Source organism: Stegodyphus dumicola, chromosome 6, assembly GCF_044657685.1.
Source record: "Stegodyphus dumicola isolate Sdum_Otavi_A_Nest chromosome 6, ASM4465768v1".
NCBI lineage: Eukaryota > Metazoa > Arthropoda > Arachnida > Araneae > Eresidae > Stegodyphus > Stegodyphus dumicola.
In genome coordinates, this window is record NC_140773.1 from 122975344 (window position 1) to 122995392 (window position 20049).

Below are 20049 nucleotides of genomic sequence, written 5' to 3' on the forward strand. Positions count from 1 at the left end.
ATGTTCTCAGTTGGATAGTCCTTATGTGCTGTGTTTTAATTAACCAATTAGTATTTTTTAAAACAGTAAATAAAGTTAATTATTTTAATTGCTTTTATATAGTTATTTTATTTGAAATGTTTATCTTTAGCAAAGGTAATAAACCATGTACTTCTGTATAAAATTAGTAAATATGAAATTTATCACTAACTATTATTTAAACTATTAAATTGGGTTCAGCCAGAGTTCTATTTCTTCTGAGAGAAACTGGTTTTTGTTGTTACTTATGCTCACTTGTCTGGCAGTATCATCAGTCCAAGCCTACAAAAATTCGTTGTGATAAGGAGCGCAAGACTATGCCTGTCGTTAGCAACAGCATTGACAGTGTGATCTACCTCAGTTCCACCCCAATTTTGATGGAGAGCACCCCAGGGGGGATGGATCTGAGGGTCTCCCCTTTCACCAAACCACACGAGAGGATTTTTCGCCTCACTACGTATCTAGAGTGCCACTATGCCACACCAACACTATACATTTACAAACATCCATGCCTTCTCCGTGATTCGAACCCAGGCCCTTCGGCACGGCAGTCAGTAACACTAACCACTATACCGATTGGGCGGTGGAAGAAACTGGAAGTTAAAGATGAAGAAAAAATGGTTTTTAGCACCTGTTAGGCTGATGAAGAAGATAATTTTATGCATATTGTTTAACTTACTTGAAAATAAATGTTTTATTACATCTGCACTAAAATGCAAAATAATTTTTTAAAAAATCCATTGGAAATTGTGATGGAGTGTATATTCATTTACTGGAAAGCCTAAGAGAGGAAGCCTTATGCCAATTAGGAGGAGAATTTGATATATTTAATCTAATATTTGATGATATATTTTGGAACAATATTGTAACTGAAATGAATCAGTATGCAGATCAAGTACAAGAAAATCCACATAGAACATGAGTGTAAAAAGTGTAAAGTTCCGTTACATGTACCAGAATGCTTCGAAATATATCATACCATTACAGATTTCTAATTTTGTATAAATAAACATTTTGTAATACTTGCTTCTACCACAATTATTGCATCAGACTCTAATTGCGTATCAAATATTCCACGTAATATTCACTTCTGGTCCGATCACCGTATGTGGGCTATGCCCATGAAAGTTAGGTTTGGCCCGACCATCGTTCACGGGCTGTGCCCGTCATTGGAGATTAAAGGGTTACTTATTACAGTCAAAAGTCTTTATTCCGGACGTCCATAATATGGGCTTCAAAGCTACAAGCTTCCAGCGAATGCGTTAACGCATGTGCATAATACCTCATGCATGCGCATTTAATGTATAATGGACGCTATAAGCTAAGCTAAAATTATCTAATTATCTATTTCAGTTAATGTTGCAGATTGTGTTGTACCTTAATCTTCTAATTGAATCCGGCTTATTATTTTTGGCAGACTGTTAGAGCAATTTTATAAAAGTAAGCTTGAACTTTAGATTATGTCAAAAAGAATTTCTGATTTTGGAGCTACCAAAGGATCTAGAAAGCGAAAGCATGTTTCGATGTCCATCAAACAAAAAGTGGAATTGCTGCAAAAAATGGATAAAAGCACATCCTTTGTTTCTCTAACCATTCCGAAATCTGTTTATCAATTTCACGCTGCTCTCTGGGGGGGGGGAAGAGAACGTTGCAGCGCGCAATAATCTGGAAGTTGACCTGTCAGTGTAACCTTATCTTCAGGGGAGACATTTTTATTTTATTCAGCTTATAATTCCTTACTAAATGTAGTATTTCATCTCGATGTACTCCATCTTTGATATGTTTAAATCAAATTCCTCGTCATTATAAATATCACGAATACACATCAAATAGATTTCTCGTTGCAATTTTCTAATTTCGACTCTGTAATGTATGCTGTATGCATGCACATAATTTTTGTAAATTTTGATACCCTTTAGATCATAATTGCTCTTTATTTCATAAATTACGGTTTCATATTTTTAATTTTATAATTTTTGCATGCCATCTTACTGGATTTAAACTGATGATCTATAATTCGGAATCACCGAAGTCCTGACAAGTCCGGATTAAAGACTTTTGACTGTAGTTTTTAGGAGTGTTTCAATGTTTTCATTATTTCCAATTTATGCAATATTTTGTTTTACCTCTTATCTTTGTTCATACATATAATGGAAGTATTTAAATTGATTAGTAATGTAGTAAGTATTATGCATAAATAAAATATTACTATGAAAATCAGTTTCTTCTGGACACTTATCTTCATCATGGAAGAAACTTGCCAGTTCTTTTCAGAATACACCTTTTCCCCTATCTTATTTTTTCCTGATGTCATTTGTAATGCATTAAATCTTATATGTTAGAAAGGAATGTTTCATTTTTGAAATTTCACATGAATTGTATAGTTGAGATTGAAGTTCAGCAGGACTGGAATAATTTTTTCTCTTTTGAATTCATACATTTAAAATTATAAAGTAGCTTATGACATGCAAAAAAGTATTCTGTTTTGTTACATTCATCTTATGGCAACATACATTCAATCTTGTAACTCAATTCTGATTTCTTTTATTGTTTTAATAATTATGTTACTTGAAGTTTCTGTTATTGATATGAAATGATGTTGAATTTCAGACTTTTAGCTAAATATATTAATAGGAAAGCACATTTCAGAGGTACACTAAAGTACATAGTACACAAGGTGATTGAAAAATATGACGCAAAACTGTAAAGGCAAGCATAGGGGACCAAAATAAACAAATTTTGTAATGGAATGTGTATGCAAAAATGTCACGATGTGGTAGAGTGAGTTATTGAGCAGTAATTGTTCTATTAAAATCAATTATTGTTCCCTATACGAATTTCATTATTACATAAATGTAGAGCCTGCCAATATGCATTTTATCTATGAGAGAGCACTTAAAAAGAAGATAAAAAGAATGACTCCCAAGTATTCCTCTGAGCAGCTGCTTCATTTCCATGTATAGCTGTATGCATAAAATGCATATCAGCAAGCTCTATATTCATGTAATTCATAATGCATACAGCATAACATGATGATGATTTACACCTGAATCTGCTTATTCTAGTTTCCTTTACCAGTCTATACACTTTTGCCAGATATTTTTAAAACATCTCCAGTACTGCAGTATTATCAGAAAAAGCTATTGCAAGCATAATGAAGCTAGTTAAATTATACGGAAAATGACAAATTAATAATGTAAAAGTAAATATGAAATAATTTCATAAATTAATTTCTCCTTGTTTCTTTTTTTTTTAACTTCAGTGAAAGAATGTATTTTAAAGCTGTTTTTTCCCCCGTGGTGAAAAAAAAGCATGCTAACCCTGAATTCAGTCATTCCATACATACACATACTGGCCACTGAAAAAAAATATTATAGATATATAATTACAAAACCATTCTTTTGAAAACAAATATACACATGCCTAGTATTTTCATGCATTAAGCTGCAGAAAAATTATCATTAAATATAAAGTAAGAAATTTAGAACTAATATTTCAAAAAGACCAATAATTGAAATTCATAATTAATAAATTTCAAATAATTGCAACAAAGAACATGAAAATGTTAAACCAAAACATTTCAAACAAGCAAAACCCCTGTTTAAAAATTTTTAAAGAACAAGAACAGAGAGGAATTCAATCAACTTCAATGGTGGAGGAACATTGAAATCAATCGACAAAAACAAAATACTTCAGTGAAGAATTAATCAAAATGTTTACCTTTCAACAGATAATCCAGTGAATTAAGATGTGAGTGAATTTAAAAAATATAGTTGAAAAAAACTTAATAATAACACACAAGAAGTAATTAAGAACTTCGAGCACTCTCATTAGACTCCAGTCTAAACTATGAGATGTGAAACAGTCGGGACATACAGGTTTGCCATTTTGGCTTCCTTGGCAAAAATATAAAAACTTGGCTAGAAAGTAATCGCTCAAAATGCTAAAATCTTGTACGAAATATGTAATTTTGAAACCAAAAGAAAAACTCTGAAATATTTCAATGAAATTTTATTTTTATTTTTTAGTCAAAGAAAAAGATTGCAAATTAATTGAATGAAATTGAAGTAAATTTTGACTCTTGTAAAACAAAAATGGGAATAAAGACTATTATTTAGTGTAAAACTTTAAGTTTTAAAATTAAATTATTCTTAAAAAATATTCAAAAAGTGATAAAATAGTTTTTAATAATTGTTTTGTAGATATGAGTAAAAAATTTATAAAGCTGAATTTTAGTTTATAAATTCTGTAATATGAATTACAGAAAAAAGTTTAAAAAGGAAGTAAAGGAACATTGTTAGAAAAGTAAAAAGTCTTCATGTCATGGGCTTCTCATGATGACTTTGAATATATATAAGGCCATGGTTAGTAACAGAATAGTAATTAAAAAAAAGAAAAAAAAAAAAAAAAAAAGCGTAAAGGTATTACGCGGACGCATGCGCAGAAAGTTTGTAGCTTTGAGGTCCGGATTAACGACTTTTGACTGTAATATCAATATATCTATAAGTATGTTCAAATTTACTGAAATTGTTATCAGAAAGGCTTTTAAGGAATGTAAATTCTTTAGAAAATAGAAATAGGTTACAAATAGAGTGGAATATGAATTTCCCATTGGAATACCTTGTGTTTGCACGTAAAGAGAGTTTGAATGTTTAATATAGTTACTGTACAGTGAAAAATGTAGAAATTAATTCTTTCCATTTTTTGTAAATCCAGAATATTAAGTATTTCAGGAAAAAATTCTGTCATTTCTATAAGACTTTCATAAATTTCTTGGAATGGCAGGGTCGTGTAGAGATTTTCAAAGTCATAGCAGTTAATATTGTAAATTTAAGATTTTTAACTTCTTCACTGATTTTTTTAAGTTGTCATAAATAATCCAGCAGAAGTTTTTGCATTATTTAACTTGTTCAAAAACTGCTTTTCAAACAGTCTTACATAGATTGGTAAAGATATTATCAAACTTCTTCCTGAAGTTTCTGGTACTATAATGATAAATCTAAATTTTACAGGATTTTTATGAAATTTTGATAAGGCATAAAGAGTGGCAAATCTGTTATTTGTAGCGAAGAGAAAACTTCTCCATTTTTTGTGAACGGTAGAAATTTTGTTAATAACAGTTCTCTCTTTATTTCTGCAAATACTATAGGTAGAAGAATTTGTTAGTTCATTTTCAATTATATATAAAGAATTATATAACTTATATAAATGATACCCATAAGATTTTCTTTAATTGTTTTAAACATGCCTTTTTAATAAGAAATAACTAAATTTTAGATAAATGAAAATTATATTTATTTTGGAGAATGTACAATTTCCTGAAAATTCACAGGCTGAAAAAACAAGACTTTTTTCTCAAAAATATGGCAATATTATTTTGCAATTTTTTTTTCACACAATAGTACAAACATCAAATCACAAGCAAAAAATGTACATTCAGTGCAATGTACAATGTGCAATGATATTATGGAAATCATTGCACATTTAAAATTATAAACCAGATCTCTTTGGTATAGAAAATGAAGTTGATTTAAATGTTTAATAATGATCATGAACTCTTTTTATTTGATTGACTTTGTATCATAAATGTATGAAAATTGTACCGAAAAATGCTACATACTAATAAAAAGGCATTAATTATATAAGTAGTTACACAAACTACACAGAAGTCATGAAGAACAAATATCAAAATACATGCAAGGTAGATTGAACATATGTTGGATAAAATAGACAGCAGTATCAGTATCCTAGATAATGTTAAATTAGGTATTTCTCCTGGAAAGAAAAACAGGAATATTACACAGACTTGCAGACTTAACTGAATTATATTAATTCACAATAGAATTACATAGCTTAAGGAAACCTTAAAAAATTCATTTAAATTATGAACAGAATTTTTTTTTTGAATTTATGAAGCATGACCTAATTTGTAAATAGTTTTCCAACCTATACTCTGATGAGAAATTTAATATTTTTTTATGATGTTACGTTGTATCACTTCTATACTGAGTTTGAAAAATGTTCTGAAAAAATACTTATGGTTGTAAATTTGAACATTGATTAAAATAAAGAACAAGGCAAACAGTGCAGAACAAAAAGTATGTGCATTACTGATTAAGAAAATATTCATTTTGTTAAATGAATTTATTTGTTTTTACAAAAGATACATATTTTGGATTAATATGAATGTAGAAGATAATACTGTTAAGAACATCTTACTTTAAGCTATATAGACACACTTGTAATTAATCTAAATAAAAGTACAGTATAGAGCAACACTAGAAAATGTTTTATATTCTTGTAAGAAAATGCAATCTTTTATTTTCTTTTTCACATTCTCTTTTTTATTAGCTATGTGAGATAATGATGACTTTCTTTCTTTTTTGGGTACTTTTCCATTTTGCTGGTGCAGGCGATAAAGTCACTAATAATGGTACAACTGATGCCAAACGGAATATCCTTTTACACCTTATTTTCAAAACAAGTCACAACTTTCTTTCAATACTGGCAGACAATTACATAGAATTTTTACCAGATAGTTCAATTTTATGCCATTCGTGGTAATTAAGTCAATTAGGATGCAATCACACCACTTACCTGAAGCTGAAAATATAGAAAAGACAAATTCATCAATTCTAATGAGAATGCAGTAGCGAAGTAAAGCACTGCAGTTTTACATAATTTCTGAGTAAGCTATTCGTACAAATTGAAATAATTCTTGCATTTAAACTTGTATTCCAAATTAAGATTTAACTTGAAATTAATGTAGATAATTAATGAGAGAATTAGATTTTTGTAGCATAGTTTACATAATATGCGATCACTTGGAGTCATGTGATATGAACCAGCGAATCAGGATGTTGAACCATGAAAGCATAGTAAATTCTTAAATTAATGTCTTTATTTATTGGATTTTTACAAAATTTTAAATGATATTAAAATGTTTATGCTTTTAAAATAAAAAATTCTTGGAGCTAACATTTGTTAACATTTTTTATGTGCATACTGTATGTTGTCGCCAATAAAGTCTGCTTGGTGAGATTTGCGCCGGGGAAATGGAAAAGTACCCTTTTTTCTTTTTTAAAATTGCAATATCAATTACAGCAAACACTTACCTGCATTGCAGTCAAAATTGCATCATTTTGTGATAAACCTCTTCTCACAGAATGTTTCAGGATAATGTTTGTTCATCTCTTATTAATTTTTACTATATTTTGCATAATATTAAACATAATTTACTATACCTGTCAAGAAATGCAGAAGCATAATTTGCCAAAAAATTTGCAAGTGCTCCAATACTTATGCAGTATATCATGCTTAGCTACTCATGATCGAGCTATACAATACAAACATAATGTCAACAAAAGCACTAGAATAAGAACTGGCAGTTAATCTGAGGAGTCTCTTTTTTTTTTTTATTATTATTTTTATTTAACTGAACTCGTATGAAGGCACTGATAGTTGAAGAATACCAATGTGACACAACTGTCAAACAATACCTATCAGAAATAATAATAAAAAGCTATTTAATTGATATGCTGATAATGAAAACCTATTGGATCATCTGAAAAGTTCTGAAGTTTTTTGATGATAAATACAAAAGAAGGAATATAAAAATATAAGAAATATGATTGAACTGAATCATTAAACCCCACAAAGACCGTTATATTCTGTGACACTTTGCCATCGCTCAGGTAGAAAAGATTCCTTTCTTAAAAAAGAAGTTACTAATGTGATGCGAATTCTGAAGTGATGAGCAAGAGGGCAAAGTCTAGTGAATACGGAGGTGACATAAAACATTTCAGACATATTCAGTAAGTTTTTATTTTTTTGTCTGACATTCACCGTGGAAGACAATACCTCAGAGATTGGTCAGTTCTAGGTACTTTGCTTCAATTTCTGTTTTAAAATAGAAAACAATTTATGAACAGCATTTTTCTGAATTGTGCGATTTGGTGGCAACAATGCCTTTGTAGTCTCACCATACACAGAGTGTTACTTTTACGGGATGCAGTCCCACTGTTGATGTTACTAGGTCTTCTGGCTTACCCTAAAATCTTTTTCTTGTAATACTATTATACAGTATCCACTTATCATCTCAAGCAGTGAGCTTCTTTATTTTCTTTTTGGCAAAGAATCACATGCCAAAACACGAGCAAACATATTCTGCTGTATTGGATACCCATCAAATCTTCCTCAAATGACCATGCACTTTTTGGAATATTTATTTATGCATGATAATTCCTGAACTGTATAGATTGGATTTTTTGTGATAGCTTATTAGAGGATGATTACTCCCAGGGACATCATTTCAAGGCTAAACCTATGAAACCACCTTCGAACTGAGTTATCAAAGGGACTTTTTTTCACATCCAACAGAAATTTTACAAGCAGTTTGCATTTTTTTCCCTTTTTTAATATCAAATAATGTGACGAAAATGAACTGTCCGGTTTTTCCTTTTAAGCACTGCATGGAAGTAAAAGTTATGCAATTAGTAAAAATGTCCATATTTAAACATATGCTTCAAATGAGGTGGTTACTCAACATCGGCAGTAAAAAAATAATAAATTAGAAGAAAAGGTACTTTGATTTGAAAAATGCAGATTGTTTGCGACAACCCAATATTTCATTGCCTAAAAGTGCCTATAGATTGTTGGTAATATAACGGCATGTAACTAGAGTTACATGTCTAAATTAGCAAATGCAGGATATCCTATGACAAAATGCCCAACATTTCATAAAAAAGGGGGTCACCTTTTAGAATTTGAAAAATAGCATATGTCATAGTTATGCTAAGTATGTTTACTACTGGTGTGGAAGAGAAGGATACTTTGCACAACATATTTTTAACAAAAGAATTGCATTACGTTCTCGTTACAAGTTCATGAAGTTCTTCATGCCTCATATGTTTAAAATCTTACTTCATTATAATGACCCCTTTAACTAAATGTATTAATAGCCCTCTTTTCTCCACTCAATATTGATTAACAAAAACATTTTTAGTTACTGCTTAGCACTGCAAAATAAAAATGACAAAGTTATATGCTCACTTAATGTACACTACGTCAAAAAAAAAGAAAAAAAGAAAAGGGGCGGGGGCTATATATCTCCTGTTCTACTGGACTGGTGGATGAAATTCAACTTGTGTTTTCCATGTCTCAAAAGTGCAACTTAGGACACACATTAGATTTATATACAGTCAAAAGTCGTTAATCCGGACTCGTCGGGACTTCGGCGATTCCGGATTATAGATCATCAGTTTAAATCTCGTAAGATGGCATGCAGAAATTCTAAAATTAAAAATATGAAACCGTAATTTATGAAATAAAGAACAATTATGATCTAAAGGGTATCAAAATTTGCAAAAAGAAAAAGCTTAATATTTATTTGTTTACTTTATTAAACATTTCTTTCAATGTAAGTTGTTTAAGTTTTGCTTCGTTTCATGTGATAATACTTTCTATTTAATTCTATTAAACAGACATAATTTCTTGTTCAGTTACAAAGTTACGCTGTTCAAGTCCTATAATTGCTGTGTCGAGAACACCGACTAATTTGTCAATCGAAATTTTTTCGTTTTCAATAACCTCTGTTACTTTCTTCGCTATCGAAAGCGAATTATAATGACGAGGAACTTGTTTTAAATCATATCAAAGACGGAGCATATCGAGATGAAATACTACATTTGGTAAGGAATTATAAGCCAAATAAAATAAAAACATCTGCGCTGAAGATAAAGATAGTGTTGACAGATCAACTTCCAATTCATTACGCGCCCGCCGCGCGGCGATCCCCCCGCCGAGCAGCGTGAAATTGATAAACAGATTTCGGATTTCAAAACATACTTTCGCTTTAGATCCTTTACATATTAACAAATATATATCGGAAATTCTATTTGATATAATCGAAAGTTTAAGCTTACTTTTATAAAATTGCTCTTACAGTCTGCAAAAAATAATAAGCCGGATGCAATTCGAAAATTAAGGAACAACGCAATCATCAACATTAACTGAAATAGATAATTAGATAATTTTAGCTTATACGTCCATTATAATAAAACGCGCACGCGAAAACGTATTCTGCACTTGCGCAAACTCATATGCGCAGTCGTAAAGGGTCTTACGCGCATGCGTAAACGCCTATGCGCATGTGTCAACGCGGCGCATGCGCAGAAAGTTTTTAGTTTTGAGGTCCGGATTATAGATCATTCCGAATTATGGGTGTCCGAATTAACGACTTTTGACTGTATAGCATTGTTCTAATGTAGGTATTTTGACACAAAATTAGAACCAGAATTTTCTGAAAATAAATCGGACTTTTTCTGAAATGACTAGCCAATACTTTCCCATATTTTGATGCTATGACTCATATTATGCCAAACTGCCAAATTTTGCAAAAATCGCATGAGTTTTTAAAAAAGTAGCTCTCAAAATTTTAGCTCCTCAATGTTAATTGAATTTGATATATATTTATTAATATCTTTTTTTTTTTTTTTTTCTTTTTTTTTTTTAGTAAACTTACTTGATTTCTTCTTCCAGAAGTCAAAATTTAGATTTAATTCAAATATAATTCGCACACTTTTTTATGATTTATTTTTTAAATTTTGTATTTTAAAATATTTTTTATAAATTTTTTGAAAAATATTTTTTTATTATAACCTATAAAATTTTTAACATCATCTTTAAGTAGATGTTTTTCTAGGCACACCTGCAAAAAATTAGTCTTTTATTCAAAATTTTCTAAGATATACATGAATTTACAGATTGGCACATTTTGAAATTTGGCATTTTTATTACGAGCCATAATAATGCCAAATGGTTTACGCACTTTATTAAAATTATTTGAAAGAATGAATGATGACTTTTTTTCCACTCATCTACAATAAAAAAAAAAAAAAAGGAAAGAAAAAGAGATTGCTATAAATTAAGAAGTTCGGCCAAGTAAATTATTCTTGGCACAACTGGAAAAATTGCATGGAGATAAATTTTTTATTTTCTCTATAAATTTTGCACCAAATTCTACAAAATTTAATATTTAGGTATAATTTGAGTCGTAGAATTGAAATACGAAAAAAAAAATTGATGTCATTTCAGAAAAAGTCTGATTTTGTGTCAAATATCTATGTTAGAGTAATGCTATATATAAATCTAATGTAAACTCTTTGCGTTATGCTTTCGAGACATTATAAACGCAATTTGAATTTCGGTAATCGGATTAGTAGAACGGGATATTTCCCAATTTTTTGTCCTGTCCCTTTTTTTTTAGCAGTGTACAATTTTTTCTTTTGAAATAATTATATTATTGCTCACAAAAAATTAAATTTTGATGAAAATAAAAAAATAGTGATACATTTTTAAGCTTTGAAAAACTGATGAAAATATCATCTGCAATTACATATTACAGTTATCTGCAATTACATATTTGGTATGAAGATAATTTACGCAAACTGTAATTTCAAAAGTCTTGACATATTTTTAAGCTTTGAAAAACCAGTATTTTCATTAAACGTGATATCTTTGACATTGAACTCCCACAGTGTTCATTTTAGAACACCGTGGGAAGATACTGATCTATAAACAGCAAACTTGAAAGATTAAATATTCATTTTTATTTCAATTGTATAGCCACTATTGATTTGGCACTCACTTTCAAGGTGCAAAAAGCAAGTGCGTAGTTATTCAATATGGAAGTTTAGTTTAAGAGAACAGTTTTGGTTGTAGAAATTTTATGTTCTGAATTAGTTATAGTCACTATAGTTATGCAAAGGATGCTACAGTCATCATGGTTATGTAAAGGATGGAAATTATCCAAATTGAAACAAAAAATAAAGGGACTACTACTTGTGTATAATTTAATAATTGTATAAGGAAGTCATGTGGTGTCCACATCAGATTTTTTTATTAAGGTTTATGATAACATGTACACACAGGATATAAACTTTCTGGAATGTTATATGATTATTTATCTTTTATACACTTTTTTTGTTGTTGTTTACATTGCTGAAAAAGGCTTTGTTCTGCTTGTTGGCTTTTTATTCACATATAAGCACAAATGGTTGTATGTTGTTAAGTGGGTCCCAACAGAAGGCCCAGTTCAGTGTCATAGCTAGGGTTTTCAGGGCCCAGGGACAACTGAAGATTTCGAGCCCCCTACTGCTTGCCAAGGATGGAAAACATTTAATTCTAAAATGTCGTAACATCAGTTTGGCGCCCCTTGGATTCTGCGCCCGGGGACAGATGCCCCCGTTGCCCCCCTCTAGCTACGCCCCTGGCCCAGTTAAAAAAAAAAGTGAGATCTTAAGCAAAATGGTCTTTTATGTCCATTTTCCAGCCTTTATTTAGATAAAATAAGTTTATGACAAATTACAGGGCTAAAGTGCAGAATCACCCACTTATTTGTAAGAGTACGTTCTTAGTCAAACTGTACATAGCTACAGTTTGAGTAAGAAGAATTGGATTTTTGTCAATTTTCTTTTGACATTTCAAGTGAAAATAGGTCGATGTGTACATGGATAAAGTCAAGGGAATGCACAATGCCATTTTTGTGCAATTCTAGAATGCTTTTTTAAGTGAAAATAGGTCGATGTGTATATGAATACCGAGTATGTGCAATTCTTAAAAACACACCAAGCAGTGGGCGATTCTGCAATTTCTCCAATTACAATAGGATTTTGAGCTCTCTAAAATCCACAGTTTTAATTTCAACATTGTAGGCATTGGTGGTAATCAGACTCTAAATAGACTTAATGCATGATATGGTTACTTTTTTTAATTAAAAACTGAATTTATGAGTACAACTGGCAAAGCAGCTAAGTAAAGTGTAAGGCAATAATGAACTATTTTTGTTACAAGGGATATCAATCAGTAATAATAATAATAATAATTGGATCAAAAACAAATATGAATTGTATATTTCTGGTAATGGCTTTCATGACTTCACATTAATGAACATTCAATTTAAATTTATAAAATTCCTTAAAAGATCGAGTTCTATAAAATAACAAATGTAAAATAATACACTAATTAATGGAAAATACTAGATACATACCAAGAGGCATAAATCCTATATAAAATACTACACCATATACACTGTTTGGTTGGTTCAATATGGAATCTTTTCCAACAATATGTTCCAGGAGACCAAAGCCTTTGCCATATCTGTATATAAAAAGAACAAAATCTACCTTCATACATTGTTTAATTTATTTTGAGATCACGCGTAAGTATACTAAAAATAAAAAAAAAAATGTATATTAGTATGCACAAGTAAATGAATAACATACTTAGAAGTGAAAACAGCTGTACAGCTAACATGCTCAGCGATATCACACATTGCAGTATAACTTTCATCCCTTTCTTTAGTTGTTTCTACATGATACGCATAGCATGATAACAAAATTCCCAAGACACAACATATAGCAGTAGCAACTCTGAGAGATTTTACAGCAGATTTATAATCTTTTATCTGACCAGACATAGCTACAGTCACTCTGCACATTTGTTTACGATCTGGAATAGCAAAGCAGACTGGTTTTGCACCCACTAATTTTTTCTACCGGCAGGGCAAAAAATCAAGCATAGGTACAAAGGAAAGGCATGGCACAGGTGTCCAAATATATCAAACGCGTAGGCGATTTTCTTTTCATGAGAAGCCAAAGGCAAGAAAGACATAATAGCATTTCACTTTAAACCCCATTCGGAAGATTTTTTGAAAGCAGAAGAATACAGTGACAAGTTCTGCTTAATTTGTTCACTGTTAGAAAATGCAAAGAAGGCAAATTCGGTTACGGATGGAACAACAACCGAGCAAAAAAGGAAATTCAAGCTTCCGAAACTTGAATTGAGAAAATTTACTGGAGAACCGGAAGACTTTCTTGCTTTTTGGTCCCAGTTTGAGAAAATCCACATAGATAACTCTATTGCGGACGAAGACAAATTTCAATATCTTTTATAATGTGTGGTAGCAGATTCTAAAGCGTCAAGACTGGTCACAAGTTTTCCGCCTACTAAAGAAAACTATTCAAATGTTATCGCACAACTTAAAGAACGCTTCCGGAGAGATGAACTTTTGGTTCAGATTTATGTACGGGATCTACTTTCCATAGTAATGAAAAATGCTGCTGGTAGGGTTAAAGTAGATTTAGCTGAACTTTACGATTTACTTGAGAGCAAGCTTATGGCACTAGAAAGCCTCGGTAGAACTAAGGAAAAAATTGCAGAATTTTTGGAACCACTTGTTGAGTCCTGTTTACCAGAGACTGTTCTTCGTGCGTGGGAAAGAAGCCGCTCGATGGAAGATACTGCCTCACAGCAAGATAGTGCGCGTTCGTTGGATAAACTATTTCACGCTCTCCCGTGTTCAGCTTGTTTTTTTCTTATGAAGAGTGGATTATTCGGGATCCGATTAGTGTTTTGTGTTATTCAGTGTGTTTCTACTGTAATTCTGGTTTTAATTACTGTGGATTAATACGTTTTTGACCGTGTTTTGCGCTATGGTGTGCGTTGTGGGTGTTAAGCCTAACACGTGCTAGTGTCAGCAATGGATCCGAAGGATTACCCGCCGCTTCCTCCGCCCGAGGTTGTGAGCGTTAGTAAAGAAAAATCCTCTCTGGTTTACCCGAGGAGATATGTGCGTATGCAGACAAGGTGTTAGGAAAAGGTTGGAGTCAGCTATTAAACAAGGATTGTTACGATGCGGAGGATTATCAACTCGCGCTTCAGCAAGTTCTGCTTCTGAATGTTGCAGTTCATGTAAATGAGCAGTTAACGGAAGATGATCTCAATACATTATCCAGTGAGGAGGTTAAGCAAAAACGTCTGCATATACACCAAAAAAGGAGTGGAATAGCCAAAAGACTGGCTTTGTTATTTCAGGGTAAGTGCGACGTTTTTAGTGCCCAAAATCCTAGTATTGTAAATTTATCTTGTGATAAGTTGAATGTGAATGTTGTTAAGCATGTCCCTAAGATGCAGGTTACATCTACTGTTACTTCTGTTAACTGTAATGATACTATATCAAGTGTAAAAAATGTTAGTGATAAATCTGGTGCAATTGCACAAACTCCTAGCGGAGAAAAAACAAAAATTTTGCTTAAACGGCCTTCGAAAAAAGGAAAAAGATGTGTGAGCGAAATTCAGGATTCAGAAGGCTTTACACAGCCGCGTAATACGGCTCAGCCTGCTAAATTAGTCAAAGCTAATGCAGAAATTAATGTTAGCAATAAATTTGATAAGCTAGGTGAAAATGCTAATGCAGATAATACTGCCACTAATAATGATATGGAAGTTAGTGAAGAGAATGAGGTTATTGAAATGCAACAACCGAAGGTGAAACCGATAATGGTGAAGCCTCCAATTAAATTTTCGGATTTCTCTAAAATATTGAGGGCTGAAACTAATTTAGACTTTGCAGCTAAAGTTACTGGCGAGTTTTTAAAAGTTTTTCCGAAAACGGAAAATGATCACAGTCAGATAACAAAATATTTGGATGAAAAAAGTGTAGATCATTATTTAATTACCAGAAAGATGGATAGGCCCATCAAAATAGTTATAAGAGGTTTACCTATCGATTGCCCCTCAGATGACATTTTTGAGGAGCTGATTAATTTAAAGTATAAACCTCGAAAAGTTACCCAAATGCACAGAACCAAATCTAAGGCTCCTATGTCTTTGTTTCAGATTCATTTAGAGAATGTACCAGGGGTGCAATCTATTTATGATGTTAAAAAACTACTATGTTTCTTTGTTGAAATACATCCTTATAAAGTGCGTGGAAATGTTGTGCAGTGTCACAACTGCCAACACTTCCACCACAGTAGTGAAAATTGCAAACTACAACCAAGATTTGTGAAATGTGCTGGTGCACATCGTACTGATAAATGTAATGTTAAAAAATTAGACTCTCCTATTTGTTGTAATTGCCTGCAAGATTGACACACCGCCAATTATCGCGGTAGTCCGAAATTTCCCCGACGCATAGTCGGAAATAAAACTGTGAATAAGAGTGAAAACTCAGAAAATGTAAATAATGGTGTTAAAATGCCTAGTACTTCTAATGCAAATTTGAGTTATTCTGCTGTTGCCTCCGGGCGCAGTTATGCTAGTGTAGCCAAGGGTGACGTTCAAAGATCTGTAAATACTGTTAATAATTTTAATGTTGATATGCATAATCAGACTGTCAGCAGTGGTGGTGCTGCTAGTGCTACTGTTGGTTCGGGTATGTTTATGGACTTTCTCAAAATAATCAAAGAGGTGTGTGATGTTTTTAAAGGCACTATAGTTATGAATGTTTTTCAAAAAATCTCGGCAGCCATGCCTGAATTGCGGGCTGCGGAGCATTCAATCGATAAGTTGTTTATATTATTTAATGTTTTTGACAGTATTTTTTCCAATGTTGAATAATTATGTATAGTGTAAACAATAGGTACTTAAGTATTATTACTTGGAACGCAAATGGTTTGTTCCGTAAGATTAATGAATTGCGGGATTTTGCAAGTGAGCACAGTCCCGACTTATTTTTCCTACAAGAACACAAGCTTGACACTAAAATACCATTGTGTGTGGCAAATTACTATACCTACAAGTCGCACGGAAGTACTACCGTTCCTCGCCCACATGGAGGTGGCACTGCATTTCTTGTCAAACGCTGCATTCCCCATTATCACGTGAACATTCCACAGCTCTCATCCGTAGAGGCCACAGCTATCTGCATCACAACAGACACTAACACTCCATACACTTTTGTCTCCACCTACATTCCTCCCATGAGACCTGTGGCTGTCGTTCAGGCAGACCTTGAAATTCTACTCACACTTGGTACACATGTTATTGGTGGAGACTTGAGCGCAAGACACCGCGCATGGAACTGCTACACTTCTAATGCAACAGGCAGACTGATTTATTCCTTGGCCGCGTCGGCACGGTTTAAATTGGCAGTTCCAAGTACCCCAACACGGTATGCTGCTGGGTCCACCGCAATTATTGATTTTTTCCTGTTGCGGAACACCAGTTCTCCACTGGATATTTACGTACAGGACGAACTTTCAAGTGATCACAATCCTGTTAGGATTATTCTGGACCTCAGCAGATATACTACATCAGACACCAGGACCTTTCGTACAGACTGGCAGGTCTTTGCCAAAGCCCTCTCCAACACCCAGTACACTTTACCCACGATACACAAGGGGAGTGACATTGATAGTTTGGTCAAGGACCTCACTGAAAATATACAAAATGCTTATGCGAAAGCACAAGTTGAAGTTAAACCTGGTATGAAACACAAGCCTCAAGAGCTCAGATTATTGATTAAAGAGAGAAATGCTGCAAGACGAGCGTATCAACATACCAGACACCGTGATGATAAAAGGAACTTCAATCGCCTGTGCGAAGCGGTCAAGTTTCTTACAAATAAACTCTCACAAGATCGCTGGACTAACTACCTCAGATCTCTTTCTGCAGAGGATAACTCCTTATGGAAAGCAGTGAAGAGATACAAAAAATGCTATAACGCCATTCCGCCCCTTCACGGCCCTCAACGGATCCATTACAACGGAACTGAGAAAGCAGAACTTTTAGCTCAGCATCTGGAATCTCAGTTCTGCATTAACAACATTTCAGACTCAGACACTGAACAGCTTATTGCTGACTTCCACTCCAATTTTACCACACAGCCATGCACAGACAACATTATATCAGCCATGCCATCGGAGGTCTATCTCTATATCATGCGAATTGCGAAAAGGAAGAGCCCTGGAGTAGCCGGGGTCACAAATGAGATGATCAAGCACTTCCCTGTCAAGATAATACTCTACTTCACCAAGTTAGTGAATATCATACTACGATGGCAGTACTTCCCAACTTGTTGGAAAACAGCCAAGGTTGTCCCACTGCTAAAGCCCAACAAGCCTGCGACTGCTCCTGAGAGTTACCGACCAATCAGTTTGCTAAGCTCAATTAGCAAAATCGTGGAAGCAGTTATTCTACATAGACTAAACATCTTCCTGGATGAGCAGAAGATCTTCATACCCTATCAGTTTGGGTTCAGGCGTAAGCACTCGATAACGCATCAACTCTACAGAGTTGTTGAGTTAATAAGCAGTGGGATGCAACAACATCGTGCCACTGGTGGACTTTTCTTAGATGTCGCCAAAGCCTTCGATAGAGTATGGCTGGATGCCCTCATATACAAATTACACAACCTGGGACTCCCAGGCTACACCACAAACATAATTAAATCCTACCTAACCGGTAGACACTTTGTCGTTCATGTTTCTGGTTCATTATCCACAAACCGGCCTATACGGGCTGGTGTTCCACAGGGATCCCTTCTGGGCCCTACCCTATTCAATATTTACGTTAACGACATCCCCACTACACACAACACAACACTAGCCATGTATGCAGACGACACAGCGATCCTAACGCAAAGTGCATTTGTTAGCTCAGCAATACAACAGCTACAACACCACATCCATTCGCTAGAGACTTGGCTGACCAAATGAAAAGTCAAAGTGAATGTCGACAAGACACATGCCATACTGTTTACTACTAAGAAGAATTTCCCGACTCACCTGCAAATGTATGGTGTGGATATTCCCTGGGTCAAGCAGGTCCCTTATCTTGGGGTGATCCTCAGTAAATCTCTTACATGGAACCCACACGTTACACATATTCTCAGGAAGTTTCGAGCTAGTAAAGCTTCACTCTTCCCCTAAATTGCTCGAAACAGTGTTCTATCTATTAATAATAAGTTGCTCATTTACAAAACCATGTTGCGTCCAATTCTTAGTTATGCATGCCCCGTCTGGGCATACTCGTGCAAAAGTTTGAGAAGGCAGTTACAAGCTGCCCAAAACGGGGTATTGCGTATGATATGTAATGCCCCCTGGTACATTCGGAATAGCCAAATTCGTAAAGAGTTAAGAATAGAGGATGTTTGTGATTTTTATTGCCGCCTATCTAGGGCATTTTATGATAAACAGGAACTTCTGGACAATCCTGTGGTTGTTAACTTTTGTTATGATACTAGGGATCCCAATTTCAGGAAACGCCCAAGGGCGATCCTAAATGTTAGTAATGTGTAATTTTGTATATGTGTTATGCAAATTGTTGCTCAGATTCTTTATTGTATATTGTTCTTTTTTCCTCCTGATTGCTTTTTGTTTTTACTAGTGGCACTAAGGCGTCGCACTATTTTGTTTCTCTTGTGTGTACATGTATTCTTCTGTGAAATAGTTGTTAAAAATAGTTAATTATGTATGGATTAGTAATTAGGTAATTAAGGAAAAAAATTTGTATTTAACTATTAGCAATTATGAATTTAAACTCTTGCTTATTTAATTATTTAGCACATTCAGTTATATTTCTCATAATTCGAAACTTTTATCATGTTATTCGATGAGGGGTAGGGCTATGGCGCCCAGGCACCCTGGTGGTTAAGCATCGCAGTTCAACATATTAAGTTGGATAAACTTTTGTGCTTTCTTCGAAATGAAGTGCAAAGTGAGGAAATGATTAAGCTCGCTCGTACCAGGTTCGGAGCTTCACGTTCTGCACATTCGCGTCCCCATTGTGATGATCCGGGTTGCTGTACAGCTGCTGCCTTGGTAAATGTTCAAGACAATACAGGTAGGCGAAATTTACGTTGTATTTTTTGTGAGAAATCCCACAATTCTGCCGAATGTTTTTCTGCTTGCAAAATGTCTTTAGAAGACAAACGAAAACTTTTGGTGCAAAAGCGCGCCTGTTTTCGCTGCCTACGAGTTGAAGATAGTTCACGGGCATGCAAAGATAAAGTAAAATGTTTAACATGTGATAGATTTCACTATACCATTATGTTCTCAAATGGGGAACCTGTAAAGCCAAATGAAACTGACAGTACTGTTATTTCAAGTAATGCATTGTCTACTCAGTCAACTTTTAATGAAAATGTGTATTTGCAAACACTTGTTTTAAAAATAATTTTTGAGGGTAGACAACTTACAGTTCGTACGATTTTGGACAGTGGTTCTCAGAAATCTTATCTTTCAGAAA

General features: G+C 33.5%; 1 protein-coding gene across 2 annotated transcripts; it reads right to left on the reverse strand.

The window, feature by feature from the left end:
• Positions 1 to 5289: 5289 nt before the first annotated feature.
• Vkor (Vitamin-K epoxide reductase) lies at positions 5290 to 13780 on the reverse strand. 2 transcript variants are annotated; one of them, XM_035367913.2, is made up of 3 exons: positions 13302 to 13773; positions 13067 to 13176; positions 5290 to 5793 (listed from the first exon to the last, which is right to left on the reverse strand). In XM_035367913.2, the coding sequence occupies exons 1-3, from the start codon at positions 13514 to 13516 to the stop codon at positions 5567 to 5569; spliced, it is 552 nt and encodes a 183-aa protein (XP_035223804.1). In that variant the 5' UTR covers positions 13517 to 13773; the 3' UTR covers positions 5290 to 5566. The 2 variants fall into 2 exon arrangements, with proteins under 2 accessions (XP_035223804.1, XP_085675004.1); XM_085818878.1 differs by lacking the exon at positions 5290 to 5793 and adding an exon at positions 5811 to 6621 and having other exon boundaries at positions 13302 to 13780.
• Positions 13781 to 20049: the final 6269 nt, after the last annotated feature.

Coding starts and splice junctions, on each gene's coding strand:
- Vkor (XM_035367913.2), bottom strand. CDS start 13,516: ATGTGCAGAGTGACTGTAGCTATGTCTGGTCAGATAAAAGATTATAAA. Junction 13,177..13,301: donor ACAGCTGTTTTCACTTCTAA/GTATGTTATTCA, acceptor TTTTATATACAG/ATATGGCAAAGGCTTTGGTC. Junction 5,794..13,066: donor TATAGGATTTATGCCTCTTG/GTATGTATCTAG, acceptor TTTTCTTTCCAG/GAGAAATACCTAATTTAACA.